Genomic DNA, 26,731 nt, shown 5'->3' on the forward strand with positions numbered 1-26,731 from the left:
TTGCAGGCAGGACTTGGGTTCCACTCTTTGAGCTAAGATCTCTGGAGCCCCACGAGGATGAAGGAAAGGATGCCACACTTCCTGGATCTATGGAGGTGAGCACATCTTTCTTTGTTAAGGATGCCTCAAGTCATTTTATTTTGCACACACTTGCCGTATCATTTTTCCAGAGATGCAGATGTGGGGATCATTGTATTGTATTTGAGGACATTGACTCATAGAGGCTTTTGTTTCATTTCCTCATACCTTTTGAATTCTCGCTAAACCACATCTTATGCTTCTCTTTGTAGTGTGTGTTAACTGCTGAGGTGGTCCAAATTATCGTTTACTTAAGAGACAAGTAGGTTTTTTGTTTCCTCACCTTTTCTGTGGTGCGATTATTTGACATGCCATTTTATGCACAGAGGTCAGGGGCAGAAAATCCTTGAGGGAAGTTAATGTTGAATTGCTATCGTGTTTCCCACATGGAATAATCCACTTTATTATATACTAGCAATGTGGGTGTGTCTTTATTTGCTCACTTGGCTTTATTTTTTACGTAAAGGAGAAAGGTAAGAGGAAACAAAAACCCTACTAGTTTTGATGTTGCTCTTATTTGATTTGCAATTGTATGGCAAGCTTTTTACAGTCAGTACATATTTGTAAGATTTTTTTTTTTTTTCCTCGCACTCCTCTTTCAGGAACCAGGAGTGGCACCTCCTTGGTATGTGTTGAGTGAAACAACCTTTTAAACCTGATATCTGCTGTTAAGAATTTCACAAGGCACTTAGGGTGAAGGCAACTCACATTTAACAACTGAGAACATTTTGAAAATTCAATTGTCTTTATTATTGTAATAGTGCTAGTTCCAGGGTTTGTTTTAAAACCTGATTGAGAATAACTCTTAGAGTGCATTTTGAATTAAAACACATAAACATCCCATTGGTCTACAGGTTTTAATACATTTGTAACCAGTATATGCAACTTTTTGGTCTCCCAAAGAATGATGTTTGGCATTGTCATGACCGCAAAAATATCCTTTAATCTTAAAAGCAAGCGTTGGCCTGTTATCTACAAATTAGTTCATCAAGTCCCACTAGGTTTACTTATGAATGTGTTTCTTTCCTATTACAAATGATTCCACTGATATAGTAAAATCTGACCACCATCGAAGAACTTTATAAAACAACACTGTGGATTTTAAATTTAGAAGCTCTGTGAATTATGGTACTGATTATGTTTCTTACTGATGTTTTGAAGAAATCTTTTAAAATCATTGTTAGACTGTTAGTAAGCATTTAAGAATTCTTTATTAGAATCTTCTTCTTGATTCATTTCTTTAATTTGAAAGAGGCGTTCTTGAATCCTGAAATGACAAGATGAATAAATTCAGTTGAATGTATGAAAGGATGCATGATTTATTCTCAGAAGAGGGGACAAATTCTTTGAGTTGATGGAATGTCTTCGTTGCTTCCAGGGGGCTCTGTGTTTCTGCTGGTGTGGGGATTGATGACACTCATCTCTGTTTTGAAGAGAGTGGTTGAAAGGAAACTGGCACTACAATTGGTATAGGATATTGAGTCTGGATTTCAAGGCTTTTAAGATTTTGGCTTTAAAATTATCTTCTGCAGTCATAATGGGACCAAGGGAGGTTTTGTATACTTTCATTAAAAACTTTTGCTATAAGGTTCTTATATGATACCCTTGAATTAGTCCAAATAAGTTCTTTTTTCAAGGCATGAAAATACATAATTAACAAAACAGTGTTGTTCAAGACAAGGGCATATTTTATTGTAATTCTCGGTTCATGATCTATCTAGATGGGTATGTTAGCAGATGAAATAAGGAAATTTCACATTCTTTCTACTTTCATAGATATGGTAGCTATATTTTTTTTGTATGAGCTGATGGAATGCATCTTTTGGTAACTAGATCATTTCATTTTAAAGATCTCTTTCTTGGTTTCTATTTTTTTAAAAAGATTTCGAAATGCTTGAGTGTGTATCACACTGAAAACTGAATCAAATGTTTCAATGCCTTGAGAGTTGACACCAGAATGTCATTGATATTCTAGGTATGTTTAAGGGAGGTGAAAAAATAGATGGGGAATTTCTGAAAAAGCACTTGAAAATTTTTGCTTATATCAAAAATACATTTTTATTTTTGAGAATCAAAAAAGAAGCTAATAATTAGTTAACTGATTGCTAATAGTTCTAGGTACTTAGTTTATAAAATGACTTTTGTAACTTTTAATACTGAACTAAAGTGTTCCATTGTTTGAAATAGAAGTAGTTTAGTTGTAGTTAGGTGTGTTTCTAGGTCTTGATTTTATAAACTAAGTACCTAGAACTATTAGCAACCAGTTAACTATTAGCTTCTTATGTGATTTTGATCTTGCTTCATTAAAAGATTATCGCTTTGAAATGCTTTTGGCAAAGATTCACACTTTGGAAGTTATAGAAAAAAAGGTATGTTTTAACAAAAGATTAATCATGAGTAGACTAGTATTTATTAATATATTCCAGAAGTCCTGTACTGCTCTAATGGTTCACAATTAATCTAATCAAATGAAAATGATCAACACAAGATATCAGAATATGCATTTATTTTAGTAATTTAATTATAACATAAGTTCTTAGACTTTTTAAATAAAAATATTTCTTGAAAATAAAGTACAAAGAGTAATTTATAAAGTAAAAATTAAAATTAGAGTAAAGGAATTGCATAATGATTTATTTGTTCTTAGAACTATGAATAATTTTTGTTGTGATACAATATTCTTCCTTTCTGCTGTCTATGGAAAAAGAAGATGCTTTATTGATGGATTTAGGTGAAATATGAACAACTTCTGAACAATATATATCAAAACTGGATTAAAACCACTAGTAGAGAGCTTTAGGGGCTTCCTAGGTGGCACAGTGATAAAGAATCCACCTGCCAATGGAGGAGACGCAGGAGATGTGGATTTGATCCCTGGGTCAGGAAGATCCCCTGGAGGAGGAAATGGCAACCCACTACAGTATTCTTGCCTGAGAAATCCCATTGACAGAGGAGACAGGCAGGCTACCGTCCATATGGTGGCAAAGAGTCTGACAAGACTGAGTGACACATACACAGAGAGCTTTAGAATTGTTGACAGCTCTTATTAAGATGGGTAGTTAGGTGCAAATATTTGCTGAGCAATCATGGGAAATACAACACTGTACCAAGTGGTTTTAGTTGGAACATTTATTCTCTAGTTAGGAAAACAGAAAATTCACTCAAGAAACATATGTTGTACAGAAGAGTGTATCGAAATCCTACTGTGGATTAAGACTGTTCAGTTCACTTCAGTTCAGTCACTCAGTCATGTCAGACTCTTTGGATCCCATGAACTGCAGCACGCCAGGCCCCCCTGTCCATCACCAACTCCCAAATTCCACCCAAACCCATGTCTATTGAGTCAGTGATACCATCCAACCATCTCATCCTCTGTTGTCCCCTTTTCTTCCTGCCTTCAATCTTTCCCAGCATCACAGTCTTTTCAAATGAGTCAGCTCTTCGCATCAGGTGGCCAAAGACTGTTGAAAGCCATTAAAGACAAGTGAAGTTAATCATGAAAGGGAGAGTGTGAAGATTTTTTTTTTCTTTTTGATGAAAGGTTAAAGACTGGTGAGAGAATGATCTATAGTAGTTTTTAATCAGAGAGGCATATGAAAATTCAATTGGTAGAAATTCATAAATCAAAAATACTCCAACACAAATAATTTTCAGGAGAGTTGTTTCTTAATTTCATGGCTGCAGTCAGTGTCCACGGTGATTTTGGGGCCCAAGAAAATGAAATCTGTCACTGTTTCCATTTTTTCCCCATCTATTTGCCATAAAGTGATGGGACCAGATGCCATGATCTTAGTTTTCTGAATGTTCAGTTTTAAGACAAAATTTTCACTCTCCTCTTTCACTTTCATCAAGAGGTTCTTTAGCTCTTCTTCACTTTCTGCCATTAGAATGGTGTCATCTCCATATCTGACGTTACTGATATTTCTCCTGGCAATCTTGATTCCAGCTTGAGCTTCATTCAGCCTGGCATTTCACATGATATACTCTGTACATAAGTTAAATAAGCAGAGTGACAATATAATTTGGAACCAGTCCATTGTTTCATATCTAGTTCTAACTGTTGCTTCTTGACTGACATACAAGTTTCTCAGGAGGCAGGTGAGGTGGTCTGATATTCCCATCTCTTGAAGAATTTTCCATACAGTCAAAGGCTTTACATAATCAATGAAGCAGATGTTTTTCTGGAATTTACTTGCTTTGTCTATGATCCAGTGGATGTTGGCAATTTGATCTCTGATTCCTGACTTAACTAAATTTAGCTTATACATCTGGAAGTTCTCAGTTCATGTACTGTTGAAGCCTAGCTTGAGGGATTTTGAGCATTATCTTGCTAATGTGAAATGAGTACAATTGTGTGGTAGTTTGAACATTCTTTGGCATTGTTCTTCTTTGGGATTGAAATGAAAACTGACCTTTTCCAGGCTTGTGGCCACTGCTCAATTTTCCATGTTTGCTGACATATTGAGTGCAGCACTATAAAAGCATCATCTTTTAGGATTTGAAATAGCTCAGCTGGAGTTCCATCACCTCCACTAGCTTTGTTGATTGTGAGAATTCCTAAGGCCCACTTGACCTTACACTCCAAGACGTCTGGCTCTAGGTGAGGTATCACATTATCGTGGTTATCCAGGTCAATAAGACCTTTTTTGTACAGTTCTTCTGTGTATTCTTGTGTATTTTTCCTTTCAGTTCAGTTAATTCACTCAGTCATGTCCGACTCTTTGTGGCCCCATGGACTGCAGCAAACCAGGCTTCCCTGTCCATCACCAACTCCTGGAGTTTACTCAAACTCATGTTCATTGAGTTGGTGATGCCATCCAACCATCTCATCCTCTGTCGTCCCCTTCTCCTCCTGCCCTCAATCTTTCCCAGTATCAGGGTCTTTTCCAATGAGTCAGGTTCTTCGCATCCAGTGGCCAAAGTATTGGAGTTTCAGCTTCAGCATCAGTCCTTCCAATGAATGTTCAGGATTGATTTCCTTTAGGATGGACTATTTGGACCTTCTTGCTGTACTCCAGATCAACTATACTCCAAGAAAAAAAAATTAATGTGTGAGAACACTAAAAAAAAAAAAGAAAAAAGAAAAATGACAATAAACACGTGAAAGCACATTCAATATTATTAGTCATTAGGGAAATAAAAATCAAAACCACAATGAGATATTACTTCACACCCAATAAGATGGATGGTTATAATAAGAAAGACAGACAATAATAAGCATTGGTGAAGATTTGGAGAAATCAGAGTCTTAATATATTGCTGGTACAGCAACAAATATATATATAAATTATATATATATATATATGTCACAAAGAGTCGGACACAACTGAGTGACTGATCTGATCTGATCTGATATATATATATAATGGTACAGCCATTGAGAAATCAGATTGGCAGTTCCTTGAATGGTTAAACATAGAGTCATTATATGAGCTAGCAGTTCCATGCCTAGGTGTATACCCAAGACACATGGGTATACTGAAAGCATGCATCCGCACACAACTTGTGTACAAGTGTTCATAGTAGCGTCATTCAAAATAACCAAAAAGTGGGAACAACCTAAATACCTGTCAACTAATGAAATGATAAGCAAAATGTAGTATTTCCATACAATGGAAAATTATTGGGTCATGTTATGGACTAAATATTTTGTTTCCTGCCCACCCAAATTCATGTGTGAAGCTTTTACTCCAGTGTGATGATTTTTCCATTAGTGACTGTTAATTAATCGATCATCTCATTGTGTTTCAATAGGAAAAATGGAGATATGCATTGTATGCACTGGTTACGTGTGATAGTATACACAGCATTTCAAAAATATTATTATAATTAAAACACATTAGTGAAAGTTGCTCAGTCATGTCTGACTGTGATCCCACGGACTGTAGTCCGCCAGGCTCCTCTATCCATGAAATTCTCTAGGCAAGAATATTGGAATGCGTTGCCATTTCCTTCCAAACCCAAGGGTTGAACCTAAGTCTCCTGCATTGCAGGTGGACTCTTTATCATCTGAGCCACCAGGGAAGTCCATAAGATACATAGAAGATAGCAAATTTAATACAATTTTCAAATAAGTGGTTTTTTTTTTTAACCATATAAATTAACTAAGGTTAAACATTCATCTGTTTTGTTCATCAAACCAGCTTCACCTTGATTTGCTGTTTTAAAATATTTTTTTGTTTGATGACTTCCAGCATATGTGAAATTGCAAAAAAAGAAAAAGAAATACAATTTTCAGATTTTTCTGAAAAAAAAAGAAAAAAAGATGTACAATTTTTACTTAGCCACTGAGTCAGCTAAAAAGGTCTTGGAAAAATTCATTTCCTATTTTCTCCTTAATGAGAAATTTGCCACAATTTGAGTTCCATGGAACCAAAAGTGTAGCCCGCACTTTATAGGTTTTCAGAGGGTCAGAGCTCACTTTAGAACAACTCTGGTATGATTTAGGAACTTTATCTTTCAAGTGGAATTGTTTTTAGTTTTACTTACATCTACAGACATCTATCCTTTTACTAGGTACTGTACATCACAGGCATGATCACTTTTGACTCACTTATGTTGACAGATAGGTTACTTTCCCAGATTTGGGGGTTCAGGAAAGCTACATGACTTTCCTGTGATATGGCAGTACAGTTTCTGCCCCTGGATCTCTCAGTCCTCTTCCTTGCATCCTCTGGGTTATCGGGTGTATTATTTCAATTTGATAAGATTTTTCTTGTCATGAAAAACAATACTTTAACAACAGCAAAATTCATTAGAATATCTTCTTGGATTAAAAAAATAGAATATTGGGATTAACATATATACTGCTGCTGCTGCTGCTAAGTCGCTTCAGTCGTGTCTGACTCTGTGTGGCCCCATAGATGGCAGCCCACCAGGCTCCTCTGTCCCTGGGATTCTCCAGGCAAGAACACTGGAGTGGGTTGCCATTTCCTTCTCCAGTGAATGAAAGTGAAAAGTGAAAGTGAAGTCACTCAGTCATGTCCGACTCTTCGCGACCCCATGGACTGCAGCCTACCAGGCTCCTCTGTCCCTGGGATTTTCCAGGCAAGAGTACTGCTATATAAAACATAGCTAACTAACAAGGACCTGCTGTATAACACAGAGAACTGTTCTCAATACTCTAATAACCTATACGGGAAAATAATCTGAAACAGAATGGATATATGTATATGTATAACTCAAGAATCTGAAACAGATGGATGTTACATGTATAACTTACAAATAGCTGAGGAAAGAAGAGAAGTGAAAGGCAAAAGAGAAAAGGAAAGATATACCCTTAGAATGCAGAGTTCCAAAGAAAGCAAGGAGAGATAAGAAAGACTTCCTAAGTGATCAGTACAAAGAAATGGAGGAAAACAATAGAATGGGAAAGACTAGAGATCTCTTCAAAAAAATCAGAGATATTCATGCAAAGATGGGCACTTATAATAAAGGACAGAAACAGTATGGACGTGATCACTCACCTACAGCCAGATATCCTTGAATGTGAAGTCAAGTGGGTTACAAACAAAACTAGTGGAGGTGATGGAATTCCAGCTGAGCTATTTCAAATCCTAAAAGATGATGCTGTGAAAGTACTGCACTCAATATGCCAGCAAATTTGGAAAACCCAGCAGTGGCCACAGGACTGGAAAAGGTGAGTTTTCATTCCAATCCCAAAGAAAGGCAATGCCAAAGAATGTTCAAACTGTCACACAATTGCACTCATCTCACATTCTAGCAAAGAATGCTATTTCACACCAGTCAGAATGGCTGCGATCCAAAAGTCTACAAATAAAAAATGTTGGAGAGGGTGTGGAGAAAAGGGAACTCTCTTACACTGTTGGTGGGAATGCAAACTAGTACAGCCACTATGGAGAACAGTGTGGAGATTCCTTAAAAAACTGGAAATAGAACTGCCTTATGATCCAGCAATCCCACTGCTGGGCATACACACCAAGGAAACCAGAAGGGAAAGAGACACGTGTACCCCAATGTTTATCGCAGCACTGTTTATAATAGCCAGGACATGGAAGCAACCTAGATGTCCATCAGCAGATGAATGGATAAGAAAGCTGTGGTACATATACACAATGGAGCATTACTCAGCCATTAAAAAGAATTCATTTGAATCAGTTCTAATGAGGTGGATGAAACTGGAGCCTATTATACAGAGTGAAGTAAGCCAGAAGGAAAAACACCAATACAGTATACTAACACATATATATGGAATTTAGAAAGATGATAACAATAACCCTGTGTACGAGACAGCAAAAGAGACACTGATGTATGGAACAGTCTTATGGACTCTGTGGGAGAGGGAGAGGGTGGGAAGATTTGGGAGAATGGCATTGAAACATGTAAAATATCATGTATGAAACGAGATGCCAGTCCAGGTTCAATGCACGATACTGGATGCTTGGGGCTAGTGCACTGGGACGACCGAGAAGGGTGGTACGGGGAGGGAGGAGGGAGAAGGGTTCAGGATGGGGAGCACATGTATACCTGTGATGGATTCATTTTGATATTTGGCAAAACTAATACAATTATGTAAAGTTTAAAAATAAAATAAAATTAAAAAAAAAAAAAAAAAAAAAAAAAAGAATGCTCAATTCTCCAAGCCAGGCTTCAACAGTACAAGAACTGAGAACTTCTAGATGTTCAAGCTGGATTTAGAAAAGGCAGAGGAACCAGAGACGAAATTGCCAACATCTGTTGGATCATTGAAAAAGCAAGAGAATTCCAGATAAAATCTACTTCTGATTCATTGACACTACAGCCACTGACTGTGTGGATCACGACAAACTGTGGAAAATTCTGAAAGAGATGGGAATACCAGACCACCTGACCTGCCTCTTGAGAAATCTGTATGCAGGTCAAGAAGCAACAGCTTGAACCAGATATGGAACAGCAGACTGATTCCAAATTGGGAAAGGAGTACATCAAGGCTCTATATTGTCACCCTGCTTATTTAACTTATATGCAAAGTACATCATGTGAAATTCTGGGCTGGATGAATCACAAACCAGAATCAAGATTGCTGGGAGAAAAATCAATAACCTCAGATATGCAGATGACACCATCCTATGGCAGAAAATGAAGAGGAACTAAAGAGCCTCTTGATGAAAGTGAAAGAGGAGAGTGAAAAAGCTGACTTACAACTGAACATTCAGAAAACTAAGATCATGGCATCTGGTCCCATCACTTATGGCAAATAGAAGGGTAAACAATGGAAACAGAGACTTTATTTTTGGGGGCTTTAAAATCACTGCAGACGGTGACTGCAGCCATGAAATTAAAATACGCTTGTTCCTTAGAAGAAAAGAAATGATCATCCTAGACAGCATATTAAAAAGCAGAGACATTACTTTGCCAACAAAGGTACATCTAGTCAAAGCTATGATTTTTCCAGTAGTCATATGGATGTGATAGTTGAACCATAAAGAAAGCTGAATGCCAAAGAATTGATACTTTTGAACTTTGGTGTTGGAGATGACTCTTGAGAGTGCCTTGGCCTGCAAGGAAATCAAATCAGTCCATTCTAAAAGAAATCAACTCTGAATATTAATTGGAAGGACTGGTTTTGAAGCTGAAACTCCAATACTTTGGCCACATGATGCAAAGAGCTTACTCGTTAGAAAAGACGCTGATATGGGAAAGATTGAAGGCAAGAGGAGAAGGAGACGACAGAGGATGAGATGGTTGGATGGCATCACGGACTCAATGGACATGAGTTTGAGGAATCTCCGAGAGATGCTGAAGGACAGAGATGCCTGGCGTGCTGCAATTCATGGGATCAGAGTCAGACACGACTGAGCGACTGAACACCACCACCAAATAACTGAATCACTAGCTGTACGCTTGAAACGAATGCAGCATTGTAAATCAACTATATGTCAATACAAATTTTTAAAGAAAAAGAGAAAATGAAGAGGTGACTTTAGGTGCAAAAGAAAAATGCCGGTAAAATGAACCAACTTAGCATGGGCTCTCCAGAGAGTCTTCCTGTGATAGCCCTGGTCTCATTCTGTAGCTTATTATGTCAAACTGGTGGTATTTTCTGTTATATATAAACACAAGTAGATCAAAATTATTTACAAGGCATTTTCTGTTGAAATGATCTTTGGCTATTTTGAGTCCATCTCCAAGTGAGTCCTAGTCTGTAGACTAGGGAGAATAACTTCAACCTTTGTTTCTTAGATTCCTTTCCGTCCCCTTAAAGATGAAAGGGAGTAGTAAAACTGTTTTAAAGGGTGTCATAAAACTGATAATTTCCTTATAAGGATTTATTGCAAGTACTTGTATAATGGTTGCTTTTTGGTCTGGCAGCTATGATTATGTTACTTCTCTTCAGAATTATTTCACTGCAAAATAACCTTTTGTACATCATTTGTAATGATCTGTCAGTTAGTGTGGAATTAAAAAAAAAAATTGAAAACATTGCAGAGTTCCACTGCAAACATATTTCTTTCTCAAAAATAGTAATGAAACATACTTAAAATATTTAAAAAGTCAATGTCATTATAGCATTTTCCCTTTTTAAAAAATGAAGTATAGTTTGCATAGAGTATTACAGTATTTTCAGGTTACAATATCACCATACTACATTATAATGAGACATTTCTGTTCTTTATGAATTGATAGCCTCAGTAAGTCTAGTAACCATGTCACCATGCCAAATTATTACAATATTATGTACTCTATTCCCTGTGCTGTACAGCACATCTGCACATCCCTGAGGCTTGTTTGTCTTATAACTGAAAATTTGTGCCTGTTAATTCCTTCACCTGTTTTGCCCAGCACCCTACCCATCCCCTCTGGTGACTACCACTTTGAGGGATTGTTGGGCCATATGGTAATTCTATTCTTAGTTTTTTGATGGACCTCCCTACTATTTTCCACAGTGGCTGTAGCAATTTACACTCCCACCAGCAGTGCACAAGGATTCTCTTTTCTCTACGTCCTTACGAATACTTGTTATTTTTTGTCTATTTGTTAATAGCCATACTTACAGGTGTGAAGTGATATCTCATTGTGATTTTAATTTGCATTTCCCTGATGATTAGCAATGTTGAGCATCTTTTCATGTGTATTTGGCCATCTGTATGCTTTTCTTGGAGAAATTCCTATTCAGGTCCACTTCCCATTTTTTAATTGGATTAATTATTTTTTTGATGTTGACATATGAATTCTTTGTATATTTTGAATTTTAACCCTCTATCTGTGGAAAATTCTGAAAGAGATGGGAATACCAGACGACCTGATCTGCCTCTTGAGAAATTTGTATGCAGATCAAGAAGCAACAGTTAGAACTGGACATGGAACAACAGACTGGTTCCAAATAGGTAAAGGAGTATGTCAAGGCTGTATATTGTCACCCTGCTTATTTAACTTCTATGCAGAGTACATCATGAGAAACGCTGGACTGGAAGAAACACAAGCTGGAATCAAGATTGCCGGGAGAAATATCAATAACCTCAGATATGCAGATGACACCACCCTAATGGCAGAAAGTGAAGAGGAACTCAAAAGCCTCTTGATGAAAGTGAAAGTGGAGAGTGAAAAAGTTGGCTTAAAGCTCAACATTCAGAAAACAAAGATCATGGCATCTGGTCCCATCACTTCATGGGAAATAGATGGGGAAACAGTAGAAACAGTGTCAGACTTTATTTTTCTGGGCTCCAAAATCACTGCAGATGGTGACTGCAGCCATGAAATTAAAAGACACTTACTCCTTGGAAGGAAAGTTATGACCAACCTAGATAGCATATTGAAAAGCAGAGACATTACTTTGCCAACAAAGGTTCATCTAGTCAAGGGGCTATGGTTTTTCCTGTGGTCATGTATGGGTGTGAGAGTTGGACTGTGAAGAAGGCTGAGCACCAAAGAATTGATGCTTTTGAACTGTGGTGTTGGAGAAGACTCTTGAGAGTCCCTTAGACTGCAAGGAGATCCAAGCAGTCCATTCTGAAGGAGATCAGCCCTGGGATTTCTTTGGAAGGAATGATGCTGAAACTGAAACTCCAGTACTTTGGCCACCTCATGCGAAGAGATGACTCATTGGAAAAGACTCTGATGCTGGGAGGGATTGGGGGCAGGAGGAGAAGGGGACGCCAGAGGATTAGATGGCTGGATGGCATCACTGACTCGATAGACGTGAGTCTGAGTGAACTCCAGGAGTTGGTGATGGACAGGGAGGCCTGGCGTGCTGCGATTCATGGGGTTGCAAAGAGTCCGACACAACTGAGTGACTGATCTGATCAGATACATAATTTGCAAATATCTTCTCCCATCCAGTAGGTTACCTTTTCATTTTGTTTATGGTTTCCTTCAGTATGAAAGTTTTTTAGTTTGATATAGTCCCATTTGTTTATTTGTGGTTTTGTTGCTCTTGCTTGAGGAGATGGATCCAAAAAATTTCTCCTGGAGTTTTATGGTTTCAGGTCTTACTTTTAAGTCTTTAATCCATTTTGAGTTATGGTGTAAGACACTGCTCCAGTTTGATTATTTTGCATGTAACTCCAGTTTTCCCATCTCAGTTACTGAAGAGACTCCCCCCCCCACTATATTCTTGGCTTTTTATTTGTAAATTAAGTGTGGGTTTATTTCCAGGCTATCTATTCTGTTCCATTGATCTGTGGGTCTATGTTTGTGCCAATACCAAACCAGTCAATCCTAAAGGAAATCAGCCCTGACTGTTCACTGGAAGGACTGATGCTGAAGCTGAAACTCCAATATTTTGGCCACCTGATGTAAAGAACTGACTCATTGGAAAAGACCCTGATGCTGGGAGAGGTTGAAGGCAGGAGGAGAATGGGATGACAGAGGATGAGATGCTTGGATGGCATCACTAACTTGATGGACATGAGTTTGAGCAAGCTCCAGGAGCTGGTGATGGACAGGGAAGCCTGGCGTGCTGCAGTCCATGGTGTCGCAAATATTCGGACACGAATGAGTAACTGAACTGATCAGTCGCTCAGTCGTGCCCGACTCTTTGTGACCCCATGAATCCATCACCAACTCCCGGAGTTCACGGAGACTCATGTCCATCGAGTCAGTGATGCCATCCAGCCATCTCATCCTCTGTCGTCCCTTCAGTCGTGTCTGACTCTGTACAACCCCATAGACAGCAGCCCACCAGGCTCCCCCGTCCCTGGGATTCTCCAGGCAAGAACACTGGAGTGGGTTGCCATTTCCTTCTCCAATGCATCAAAGTGAAAAGTGAAAGTGAAGTCGCTCAGTCGTGTCTGACTCTTAGCTACCCCATGGACTGCAGCCTACCAGGCTCCTCTGTCCATGGGATTTTCCAGGTAAGAGTACTGGAGTGGGGTACCAGTGCCTTCTCTGCTTCTCCTTCTAGAACCCCTATAATGTAAATGGTGGTGTGCTTGGGGTTGTCCCAGACATCCCTTAAATTATCCTAATTTTTTTCTTTTTTTTTGGTTTCTTTTTCCTTTTTTCTACTCCTGTTGGGTGATTTTCACTACTGTGTCCTCCAGATCACTGATCCATTTTTCTGCATTGTCTAATCTGTTGTTGATTCCTTCCAGTCTGTGTTTCATTTCATATTCAGTATTCTTAAGTTCCTGTTGCTTTAAAAAAAAAAATTTCTATCTCTTTATGGATGTTCTCACTGAGTTAGGCCATTTGTCTCCAGAGTTCAGTGAGCATCTCTGAGACTATTACTTTGAACTCTTTATCTGGAAAATGTCTTATCTCCATTTCATTTAGTTCTCTTTCTGAGGTTTTGTCTTTTTCTTTCATGCAGAAGAGCAGAAGGTATTCTTTCATCTCTTCACTTTGCCTAAATCTGTATGTCTCTTTCTATGTATTAAGTATAATACCTACATGTCCCAGATTTGAAAGGACAGTCTTATGTACAAGATGTCCTGTGGAGCTGAGTGGTACAGTCCCCTCTGGTCACCAGAGTCAAGTGCTCCTGGGGTATCTCCTGTGTGGGTCACATGTGTCCTCCTCTTGTGATTGGGCTGTGATGGCTCCCTGATGTGTGGGTTGACTCCCTGGATCAGGAGCTGCTCTGGAGGGGTGCTGGGGCAGCCTGCTGTGTAGGATGGGGAGGGAAGTGCTTTACAGTAGGCAGCGAGGGCAGGTCCTCTGGGGAATGCTGGGGAAAGGGATGCATGGTATTCGCTAGGTTGATAGAAAATGACAGAAGTACCAGGCCAGCTAGGTGGAGAGTGAAAAAGAATGATGCCTGCCAGCACTTCTGATCCCAGAGAAGCTCCACCAGATCCCTGTCCCCCAGCACCTGCCATAAATTATTCAAAGGATCTCCTTCTTATATGACCCAGGAGCTTTTCAAGCTGCTCTATCTGTCCTGGGACTTGGAGCAAGTGTAACCCCACTGGTTTTCAAAGCCAAATGTTATGGAGCTCATCTTTCCAATGTAGGGTCTCAGGCTGGGAATCTTGACATGGAGCTCACACCCCTCACTCCTCAGGGGGCACCTCTCCAGCTGTGATTTCCCTCCCACTGGTGGGTCTTCACACTGGGGACGAGAATTATAACCAGATTGCTTCTCTGCCCCTGTGTAGCCTTTTCCTTTTGTCCTAAATTTTAGAAAATCTATCTTGCTAGTCTTCAGGTTGTTCTCAGAGATGGTTGTTCCCTATGCAGTTGTGATTTGGTGTGTCCATGAGAGCAGATGAGCTCAGGATCGTTCTAATCTTCCATCTTAATCTGGAACCTCATTATAGTATTTTTCTGCAGTCAGAATCAGCCAAACATGAAAAGGCAAGGTTAGTGAATGAGCGGCAATGCTAACCTGTTGGTGCCCCCTAGTGGTAAGCCTTAGATTGCCAGAGTCATCTCGAACACAGTGTGATCTTTCGGGAATGAGGCAGAGGAAGGCAAGGTGGGAAGATGTTAAAAAGAAGAAAGAACGAGAAAAAAAAAAAAGTCCTCAAAATGAAGGAAAACAAAAATTGAGTCTTGGAAAAGAATTGACTTCATTTATTTTGCGACTTTCAGGAATGAGCTCTGAAAAGTGATGCAAATTTGTTTATTTTTGTCCCAGCTCTGAGCTGTGTGCTGTGTGCTTATTTGATCAGTCAAGTCTGACTCTTGGTGACCCCATGGACTGTAGCCCACCAGGCTCCTCTGTTCATGGGGATTCTCCAGGCAAGAATACTGGAATGGGTTGCCATTTCCTCCTCCAAGGGATCTTCCTGACTCAGGGATCAAACCCAGGTCTCCCACATTGCATGCAGATTCTTTACCATCTGAGCCACCCAGAAAGTTTGAGCTAAGTGCTGGTGAGAACTCACTGACATAATATACCAACCATAGAGCTAAGTTCTGTTATTTTTCATCATGTATAAGATGGGGACACTGAGAGTCTAATTTAAATATCTGGCCTGGAGTCAATCAGTACGAGATGAAGGTCTGACTGGCTCCAGAATCCAGACTTTCAACTGCTTCTATTCTGGCCTTTATTAATAATCATTTATAATGTCTGTAGCTAATAAGAATGATACTGTAAATATATGTGTTTTGTATTCATTGCATCTTTCAGATCAGATCAGATCAGTTGCTCAGTCCTGTCCGACTCTTTGTGACCCCGTGAATCGCATCTTTAGGAATGAGCAAATCACTTCTTGATATAATAGAAGAAAACTTTATATACTTCTAATATTTTGATAATTGTATGATAATAATTATCTGTAAAACTCTTAGAAAGGTTGAAATTTTTTATTTAAAAATTCCACTAGTTGATTAGATTTGTTTTTGTACATTGAAATTATTGCATTACTTAACAGCAGATTTGATCCAAGAGTCAACAACCATACCATCTGGAATGCACCCAATCTAGTCAGAGTTGACCCAAGATGCTCTGACTTCAGGAGTTAAATATTCCATTGCATGTGGAAAAGTATAAAGTGATATCTTGTCTTTTCTAAGTAATGCATCATGGACATATTTCCTTCATTATGAAGTGGTCTCTAGGAAATAGGTGCCAAACCCTTTATTCTAAATCATGCATTTCTATTTTTAATGACTTTTTTGTTATACAGTAATGGTTTAATGGTTACAGAGAAGCTTCTAGAACATTTTTTCATGTCAGCATTCTTTCACCACAGCATTACACAGGATTTTCCATTTGATTTTCTGCTCTTCTTCAAGCCCAAACTGAAATCATAGAACTGGAGGGAACATGTTCCTTTATTCTCACCAAATAAAATTCTTGCTTCTGTCTTTACTTATACATGTTCACAGTAGCCTGAACCCAAAACCACACAGGCTGAATACGAAATATAAAGTAGTTTGCTTGGAAAAACATTTACCCTATGAAGTAATTGTTACTAAATACTTTTGAATCAACAAACTGGTAACACTCAAATGGTTTTGAATAATATTTCTACTACTGTAAAATTGGCAAAGTTTAGTCAATTTCAGTGAACGTATTGGGAGACCCAGGAAAATATTGTCTAGGAGAATTTTATTAACTAATATAGCTCTGAGTGATTTCAGTTCTTCTTGTGAACCTCTCTCTCAACAGTTTTTTATTCTATGCATGCTTGTGGTATTCTATTAGTTTTGCCAAGAATTGCTTTTATAAATTGTTTTACATTTTATTTTGAATATTATATAGTATTATGTGTTTTGCTTGGTATTTATGAAGTAAGTAATAATTCTCGATACAGTTGAACTAGAAGATATTATGACTTCTTTTCATATCTTTGACCGAATGTATTCATGTTTGACTAATTTATGAAGACAGGAAATAGGCAAAGGAATCTATTTTTCTTAATCTGAAATCCTCCCAAATACTCTCAATATTAGATATTGGATATGTTGAAATAATGTAAGATTTTTGGGTGTGTCCTAATGTAGACCATGCTTAGTATTAGAATTATTCAAATCAAAGGTATTGAATCAAATCCAGGGACTGATCTGGGTAGAATGGGGGCTCTTAAGACCTTCTAGGAGGTGAGGCCTGGGTGCTGCTCAGGGATGTTTGGGCATAGTTTTGTTTTTCCTTCAGAGTGAAAATGTAGGCTTGCTGACAGTGGGGTTGGCTGCAGAGACAGGAGTAACTAATAACTACTAATACAGATTGTGTAAGAGCATAGAGATTTGAACAGGGATGAAACCTTAAGTAACAAAAGTTTCTATGCGGCACAAAAGTCAGCTTCTCAGATCTGACGGTATCAGGGCAGTTGCAGGATCTCTTTAGGAATTCTTGGGGCCAAGCAACACAGCACTGACGCAGCTGCAGAACTCTGTATCCACCTTGCATCTGATAAGAGTTTACAGGCAGATTTTACTTGAATTTTGTTTACATTCAGACCTTCATCATTTTACTGAATTTGTGTGTGTGTATTTAAATAGGATATGGTTCTGGATGGTTTCATGCTGAAACGTGGTCTGTTGAAGTGGACTTTAACTGACTGCTTTGAGAGTAGGCATTTTCTGCCTTACAAGCACACAGTTCACATCACTCTGTTTTCTTTATACTCATCACTCAATTATTTACTTTTGATTTCTCTTTAAAGTGCTAATGGACATACTGTGCTCATGTATTATAATGTTACTTTAAATTTTTATGTTGTTTTATTTATTCTCTAGTTAGTATGTTTATAAAGACTTGTGTTTTCAACTAGTGTGTGAGCCCCTAGTTGATGGTCATCGCTCTCATACAACTTTTGTTCTCTGCAAAGGGTGAATTGAATTGAGCCAAATAGGATCAAACTGAATTCCACTTTATGGAATTTAAGTTTGGGTTTTAAAACTAAAACTGTGTGCTGTATCTTGCACCATAATTGTGGCTACCACATGGACAAGTGTTAATAGTTAAGGTGTGACATCAAAACAATGGCAGACTCTCCCTGCAGAAGAAAATACTTGATTTCATTGCCCTGATTTATGGAGGACCACTGCTGTTCTTTGAAAGCCTTGAGGATGCAGAGGGCTTTCAGAGAAATACTGATGGTGCTCAATTTCCCTATCTTCCAAATTCCTTTTTTGGCCAGAGTCAATACATTTACATCAAAACAAATGATAGTCATTTGTTCAATTGAAGTGTCATCAAGAAAGGAGCTAGGAAAATGGAAAGGGGCTAGGAAGAAATAAATTTTGATCGATACTATCACTGTTCAATAAATATGTGTGATAAACGATCATTTTGGTAAATGCATTGAATGTCAATGGAACTACTTTCCTGTCAATAAATGTGCTGGCGTTATTCTTAAAGTTAGACAATTAGCATTAATTTTCTCTGAATCTTGCTAGAGAACTTGTACATTTGGGTTGAACCAGGTGAATGAATTTTCTTTCCTTCTCTCTTTGTGTCTCTCCACAAACTGCTCTGCATATGCTCCACAATTGTCTTGGCAAGGAAGTCATCAGGAGAAAGAGAACTGTATCTTACATAAGGAGTTAAGTTCCTGGGTGTTTCAAGGCTCAGTTTGAAGGGAAGTCTTTAGTTTCATTAGTTTTAGTTATGGTTGAGAAACTGTGAGGCCTTTGGACCTGTTTTGTTGCATTTGAACTCCTATGATTTGACAGTCTTTTTGCGTTCATCACTATAAGTAAAGTAAGAAAGTGGTCAAGTGAAATATCCTTATTTTATCACTTACGTTGCTCTGAAAGAAGGCCAAGGTTAATATCCTCATAGTTTCTTTTCTTAAGTCTATATTTAAAGCTGTAAATATCAGTACATGTTCATATAATATTAAATCCCATAAATTTTTTCTTTTCCAAAATTTAATTCCTATAAATGGCAGTTTCATGCTGTCCAGAGCTATGCTTGATGATTGGCATCATTTGCAAGTTAAAACTCCCATTTTGGCCCATTCTTCTTTAATTATACTGTCTAAATTTTTTAAATTAAAAATCTACTTTATTTCTTTTCAGGGAATCCCAGGATTTCCTGGAAACCAAGGATTAATGGGACAAAAAGTAAGTATGACTGAAAGTTGAAAGATTTGGGCCTGGGATCTGTTTATGAAAAGGGCAAAATGGTGATGTCTCTTCACATGGAATATATTTTGTCGCATTTATGGCCGTAGTTAATGGTTCAAATATGATTTAATTTTGGAAGCTATTATTTTGACCTTACAATTTGTTTTTGTTGTTTTATACAGGTAGTATAAATTTGAATTTATGCACACACTTTCTATTTTACTTGGTTACTTTCTGTCTTGTTCTCTTAGACCACCCTTTCAGGGTAAGCTTTCTATTTCCTGAACTATATCTTTAGAAATTCCTTTAGTACAGATGTCTTGATTGTAAATGTTCAGTTTTTATTTAATTACTAATATCTTTATTTTACTCTTTTGTGTTTGACAAAGGATTTTTGTAGGGTATACAATTCAAGGTTGATGATTATTTCCTCTTGATACATTGAAGTTTTTCTACTATCATTTCCCAGCTTCCATGGTTAACTATGAAAAATCTGCTCTTGTTCCAATCACCATTCTTTTGCAAGTGATCTGTCCCTTCTTTTGGCATTCTTTAAGGTATTTTATTTGTGTTTTGTGTTCTTAAAGCTCAGCACAGTGTGTCTCGGTATGGATTTATCTGTATTCATCTTGGTGGGAATTCAGTTTCCTTTCTGGCTCTGTGTAGGTATTTCTGTTAACTCTGAGTGACGTGGGCTGTTAATCTCCATGTTACTTCATTCTCCACTTTCTGCTCTTTCTAGAAAATCTAGTTAGACATATCTCATTCCTTCTAATTTTGTCCTCTCCATTTATAAATTGCTTACTTTCATATCCTTGATCCTTAAATTCTGGTTAATTTTTTGGTTATGTTTATTTTCTATTTATTCTTCCTTTACTGTGTCTAACCTGTTGTTAAAAGCATCAGTTGATACAAAAATATAAGCAATCATAATTTTCATTTCTAGAATTTCAAACTTTAATGATATCTTTTTACTCTTTTTCCTTGAAGTACAGCTGATTTACAGTGTTGTGTTAGTTTCAAGTATACAGCAAGGTCATTCAGTTTTATTTTTATATACATATACATACATATATACACATACACACACATACACACACACACACACACACACATATATATATATATATATAAAACTGAATGAGTTTTTGGATTCTTTTTCCTTATGTGACATGAAAGTTGCTCAGTTGTGTCCAACTCTTTGCAACCCATGGACGATACAGTCCATGGAAATCTCCAGGCCAGAACACTGGAGTGGGTAGCCTTTCCCTTCTCCAGGGGATCTTCCCAACCCAGAGATCAAACCCAGGTCTCCCACATTGCAGGCAGATTCTTTACCAGCTGAGCCGCCAGGGAAATATTGAATACAGTTCTCTGTGCTAATAGCATTTTTTTATTCTTCATAGCCTCTTGTTCTGTTTTCAGTCTTAATAGTCTTTGATGATTCTGTTCTTTCATTTGTAAAGACTTCAGATAATAGCTCCGAATTCAGTTTCTAGCCATTCTAACATCTGCAGTTCATTGTTACTGCTCTTGATTCTCAGTCTTGTGGTTTTCTGCTTCCCTTGTCTTGATCGTTGATTCTGAGCTCATTGCTTCATCCTAGCAGGCAGGCATCCTGTCAGCCTAGCTGGGGCTTGGGGAGCCTAGCTGCCCCCTGCTGGCAGGCCTATGTACCACTTCAGCCGCCTTTGAGAGTCTTAAGCCTTTGAAGGTGTTCAGCCGCCCAGTGTCGTTTCCTGAAACCTGAGCATGTACCCTCAACACCCCCAGCCCTCTTGTTTCCTGCATCTCTATCTCTAATGAGGTTTCTGCAGAGTTCCAAATGTTCATAATTATAGTTGTAATAGAGAGTATGTTTTATTAAAGGATCTTTGAAGACTTCCCCTACTTCTCATAAGACCAGCACTCTCTCAAAGATGATGAGGGCTTTTGTTCTTGATTCAGAGAAATTCTTGGAGCATAAGGTCAACATTCAATCCCCAAAGCTGAAATCTAAATGCTATGATATGCTCAGTCATGTCCCAGTCTGCGACACCATGGACTATATAGCCTGTCATGCTCCTTTGTCCATGGAATTTTCCAGGCAAGAATACTGGAGTAGGTTTCCATTTCCTTCTCCAGAATGCTTTGCTAGGAAATTCCTAATGATGAATTGATTGTTTGCAATTTTAAACTTTATCTGTATTTGATTTTTAGGGAGACACTGGGCCTCCAGGACCACTAGGGAAGAAAGGAGCTCCGGGAATACCTGTACGTTAGTGTCATTCTTTGGGGTGTGAAATAGTGTTGCGATGTACCCAGAGTTCTCATTCTGAACCTCACACAATGCAGGTGTTCAGCAACGAGACACACAGGCTCCACAACTGCCATCCATTTGTATGAAAAAGATTTTGTCCATTTTTATAGAGGAGAATAGATTTCTTCAGCTGCTCAAAAAGTTGGCTATCTAAGAAAAGATCAAGAACTCTTACTGTAGCTAAACCAGAAAACAAATACTTCAGCTCTTTATTTAAAAAAACAAAAACAAAAAAACTGAGCACCATGAAAAGGTCTAAAAATAAATGTTCTTTTTTATTTTTTAGATAATTTACAAATTTATACAAATAAGGAAGAATACATTCAGAACAGGTTGTATAGGAAGATCCTAAATTAGTGAGAAAATAATTTTGGAAGTTTTGGGAGTAAAGGGACATATGAGTTTGATACTAAAAGTTATGAAACTCTTATGGTATATAAGACTCCATAAAAAATTTCTGAAAGTTATTACTAAAAGTGATGTGGATTTTAACCTATGAATCAAATTGCCTGTAACAGTTTTATTTTGAGTAAAAAACATCTGATAGTTTCTGACTTTTCATTTAATTATTTAAGTTTAAAAAGCAGGTATTTACCTTGTGAAAAGATTTGATAAAATTTTGGTGAAAGATTTGAATGGAATATTCTTCCTCTACCTCCATCATCATGACAAAATTATTTTTTCATTGAAAAATTAAACTTAATTATATAGTAGTATTTAAGTTAGCTTCCAGAAAATGAAAGTATTAAATAGAACTTCATTGAACTTCAAAAATAAGTATATTTAATATTTCTAATATTTGAAACACTGTGCTATAAGTAGTATATTTTACATTTTATAGTTGTGATAACAGCCTAAATTGATAGCAAAGCATAGTAGTGATGATATGGTATTTTCAGTGTGACTATATTGAGATTCCGTTTTCTGATAATGCTAACTGAATATTATTGCTTATCACATTTCTTTTGCTATGATAAAGAGAAAGCAAGTGTTTTTAATATATATAATAGTATATAAATTGAATCTAAATTAAATTAGTTCCTTGTTGCTAGAGTAGTTATTCAGTGTTTTATTTTGAATCATATGATTAGTAAAAATATAGCCATTTGTAACTTACAGATTATTATATTCAGAGAATGTATTAAATTTTAACACTTTAAAAACATTATTCAAGAAAATAAAAAATGTAAGTAAAATTGACCAAAATAATATCTAGGAAGAAATTTAAATGTTGGTCATCATGAGAAAAGGAAGAAAGTGAGAGTGTTGGAAAATAAACTTTTCTTTACAGTTGTTTTTTACTAGCTTTCCGGTAATTTTTGCTATTGGTAGGTGATTTAAGCAACCAGTTGTAAGGGCTTTGCTGGCCTTCATGTTATCTTGCATAACGTGATTCTTTATTCTCCTTTATTTGGTTGTGTGAAGGGAAGTTTCCCATATATTGCATTACATGTTAGTGGATTAATTATTATGGGACTGTATAACTTGAAAATTGATTGACTGCTTTTTAATATTCTTCTCTAAATTACTCTTGCAATTCCCACTTAAAATGTAGGGTTTGATGGGAAGCGATGGCTCACCAGGTCAGCCTGGAGCCCCAGGATCTAAGGTAAAGAAAATGAAATTAATAAGACAGAGGACTCTGTGCAAAATGACCATTGATGTACTTCAGTCAGAGTTTTCACTACACTGATATTATTTTGAATGTGGTGTGAATCTATAGACAAGCACTTGGAGGAATGAAGTCTCAGGTGAAAACCAAGTATATAAAGCACAGTAATGTGAAGCAGCCCTAGTTTAAGCTGGAAGGAGTCCAGGATCCTCGTGACAGCCCTCCAGCCTCACTGGTAGCTCCGGCGCACTGAGCAACACCCAGAATTCTAAGGAACCAGTGCTCAAGCCTCTATCTAGAGCATCTCTAGTGATGAGGGATGTAACTTTTCCAGCTTTCAAGCCCTTCTTTGGTGTTTTATTTTGTGGAATATATGTGGGATTTTTATTTGTAAGATGCCTTGTAACAAGTTTTATTAGGCGTTTCCTCCCTCAGGACTGGGTGTTAGTTGGCATATTCTCTTCCACATTTTAAAAAAGTAAGGCAAGCTTGACAAATATATTGAGATTTCAGGTGATGCTGTTTTTAAGTTAGAACTGAAATTCTTTGAGTTTCATGGTTCAACTATTTTCTAGCTGTTCAGAGTCAGGTGCTAAGAGAATTTCTTTTTTTCTTGGCTTATTAGAGGATCAGATTGGGTAGATTCTGGCTTGACTTAAGAAACTATTCTTGACTATTTAATGAGTAGATTCTAGGATAGCTTTCTGAAAGAAAGTGATAGAATCTGCTCTTTTGAAAGCATTCATCCTTGAACTAGACCAGGGAAATAGATCCTGGCATACATGAGTAGATGGTCTTATCTATTCTACTTTTAATTTCTAAAGTACCTAGAGAAAGAGATGGGATAAAATGTCACGGGAACCCAGTGAGTCAGGGAAAGTAGCTGCCCTGTTCCCAGGGGTGAACTCTGAGGGTCCTTGGAACATTGTGGATCCTAGCAGTAGGAAGTGTTGCCTGCCAAATGGGCCTTCTCCATCATTTCTCAAGGTCATTTTGCAAGAAAAGTAGAGTATTTGTATGCTCCTTAAATAACTGGGATACAATGGAGTCTCCCATGATTCTGGATGCTCTAATTCTTAAGAACTGCAGCCTAAGATTTTATCAGCATTTTAAAATTAGCCACTTCCCATTGTTGGCTCACACTGAGCTGGAGGTCAGTTAAATCTGTTGGACTTTCCATAAAAGATTTTAGAGCGATGTATTTGTGGCATCCACCCCTTGGGCAGGTCTGCTGATATGGCTGGTGAGTCAAGTAATTCTAACATCCCAGTTTGTTTTTACATAAATTACTATGAACTTTGATTTCCCTCATCTTGTACAATTTTTAAAATAGATTCAAGATGTTAAAACAGATTTTTAGTATCTATTTTTGAACCTATTTTGTTTCAAATAGACTCAAGATGTTAAAATTATACCTCTAAAATGTAATCTTTTCAGTGACATGTTTGACCTTCTTTTCATGCAGTGTATTAGCTCAGGTCTTAGAATGTTTTTCTGCCAAGGACCAGGCAGGATGTGTTTTGGTCTTTGAGGGCCATACAGCTTCTGATGCGGTCACTCAGCCCTGCTCTTAGAATGTAGAAGCAGCTGCTGCATGGGTGTACCCGTGTTCCTTTATTTATAAAAATAAACTTTACAACTTTATTTATAAAAACAGGCGTTGGGCTGACTTAGCCCACAGGTTGTAGCTTACCTGCCTCTGTATCAGGAGTCCCCAACCCCTGCGCCTTGGTACCGGCCTGTTGGGAACTGGGCCACAGAGCAGGAGGTGAGGGCTGGGGGAGCAATGAAGCTTCATCTGCTGCTCCCCATCACTCCCCATCACTTGTGTTACCACCTGGACCATCCCCCGCGCAGTCTGCGGAAACCTTGGCTTCCACGAAACCAGTCCCTGATGCCAAGAACTTTGGGGACTGCTGCTCTATATTACCGTCTCCCTCTGGTTGTGTCAACTAATGTTTTTGGAAACAGTGCCTACAATATCAGCGGATATAAGGTCAACAGGAGGACAATGAAGCTGTTGCAAGCAAGGCAGCTATGATGATGAGAATCTGTGTAGATCTTTAGAGAACTTCCAATTTCCACTACAATACTCGTTTTTAGAATAGGTGTGGAACCACATGTAAGTCTTTTTTACCATACCAGATTCCAGTTTTGTAAAATATTACCTAAATCATATCAAAGTGCATTAACATAATCAAGTCATGTCGCTTTCAGCCAGTGCTGTCACCCCTGTGAGTTTCAGCTTAACCATCTGTAAAATTAGAAATTTTAAGGAACCATGATGCTATGGAATAATCATGCTGTTAATGTGACAAATGCTTTAATTAAGTGCAAATATTATGTTTGTGTGGTTCTCAACATGAGCTGAGAATTAAGGTGGTTCTCTTTACTGATCACTACACCCGCCCTGACTCTGGGTGGTCATCACCCCCCTTTCCTGGGTGTCACACCAACCTCTTTAATAACAGGGTTTTGCCACACATGGACCGGGTTATGATTTCAGGTGTCAGAGCATATTTGAAAGCCAGAACCGCCTCTGACAATCTCTCCTGATGAACCAGGAGGCGGGTTGTCTCTTTTTATAAACAGTCCTGTTTTCCTATCTTACATGCTTTGCTCTAACAACTTGGTCTTGCTTTCCAAGTGTCTGTTAGAAAGGACTGTACTGGAATTCTGAAAAAGCATGCAAACTAAACGTTATCTGATTCATGTTTCTTCCAAAAGCCGCTCAAAAGTGCATTGGAGGCTAATTTTCTTTCCTTAAGTTACATACTGAAAATGAGCTCTACAGAGAAAGTGAAACAGGGAAGGATGATTTCCAGCCTAGAGGATGCTATTAAGATACATGGGTCTGGCCTCTGCAACACAGACCTAGCTGATTAGGGCTGGTCCCTAAAGATGTTTTTACTTGGAGCTGCTGCTGCTGCTAAGTCGCTTCAGTCGTGTCCGACTCTGTGCTACCCCATAGTTGGCAGCCCACCAGGCTCCCCCGTCCCTGGGATTCTCCAGGCAAGAACACTGGAATGGGTTGCATTTCCTTCTCCAATGCATGAAAGTGAAAAGTGAAAGTGAAGTGAGGGTCGGAAACTGTGTCCGACCCTCAGCAACCCCATGGACTGCAGCCTACCAGGCTCCTCCGTCCATGGGATTTTCCAGGCAAGAGTGCTGGAGTGGGGTGCCGTTGCCTTCTCCGTTACTTGGAGCTACCAGCTTCAAACAGGCTCATTGAAGACTTTATAAATATGCAGACTCACTTCCTTGCTTAAAATAGTTTTTCTTAATAAGAAGACCTAACATATAGATTCTATTTTTCAAACGATTGGAAAGTTGAAACTGTAAAAATTGTTTAAAATATGTTCCTTCAAATGTCTGGTGACTAAATATCTATATGATGACTAAATTCAAAATTTAAAATAATTTTTATACATTGACAGGGGACTAAAGGCGAACCTGGACTTCAAGGGCTGCCTGGGGCTTCTGGGCTCAAGGTAATTCACTGTGTTTTGATGTATTTGGGAATGTTTTCAACTATGCAGTCTTCTCATTTTTTGGTGAGATTAACGGTTGTATTAAGAAAAGATATGTGAAATGAAGGATGAAATTAAGGTACCTGAAAGCCAGTGGTGAATGTGGGCCAATTTCATTTCTGTGTTTTGGATATTTTATCATAGTTTGGGTAATAAAGGCATGACATATACCTTGGTTTTTCTAGAACTGGTAAAAGTTGGTTGCTAATGTGAATATCCCCTCTGGTCCAGAGAATATCACTGTCTTCTGTGGCTGAGCATGAGAGTGTATGTGTCCCAGGGTGGTTCTGTCCCTTGGTTGATGAT

The 26,731-nt window shown here is 38.0% G+C and overlaps 1 protein-coding gene across 3 annotated transcripts in view; it reads left to right on the top strand.

Annotated features, from left to right (window-relative positions):
• The window catches only part of COL21A1 (collagen type XXI alpha 1 chain), a 231,591-nt gene that overhangs the window by 187,367 nt on the left and 17,493 nt on the right, over positions 1 to 26,731 (top strand). For all 3 annotated transcript variants that reach the window (XM_086370609.1, XM_086370608.1, XM_086370610.1), the window contains 4 exons: positions 18,937 to 18,981; positions 21,184 to 21,237; positions 22,839 to 22,892; positions 26,333 to 26,386. In XM_086370609.1, coding sequence (XP_086226735.1) covers positions 18,937 to 18,981; positions 21,184 to 21,237; positions 22,839 to 22,892; positions 26,333 to 26,386 — 207 coding nt within the window. The remainder of the gene's footprint in view (positions 1 to 18,936; positions 18,982 to 21,183; positions 21,238 to 22,838; positions 22,893 to 26,332; positions 26,387 to 26,731) is intronic.

The sequence above is a fragment of the Bos grunniens genome, chromosome 23 (genome assembly GCF_055505025.1).
Source record: "Bos grunniens cultivar Pamir isolate PY7600 chromosome 23, Bosgru_T2T1.0, whole genome shotgun sequence".
Classification (NCBI taxonomy): domain Eukaryota; kingdom Metazoa; phylum Chordata; class Mammalia; order Artiodactyla; family Bovidae; genus Bos; species Bos grunniens.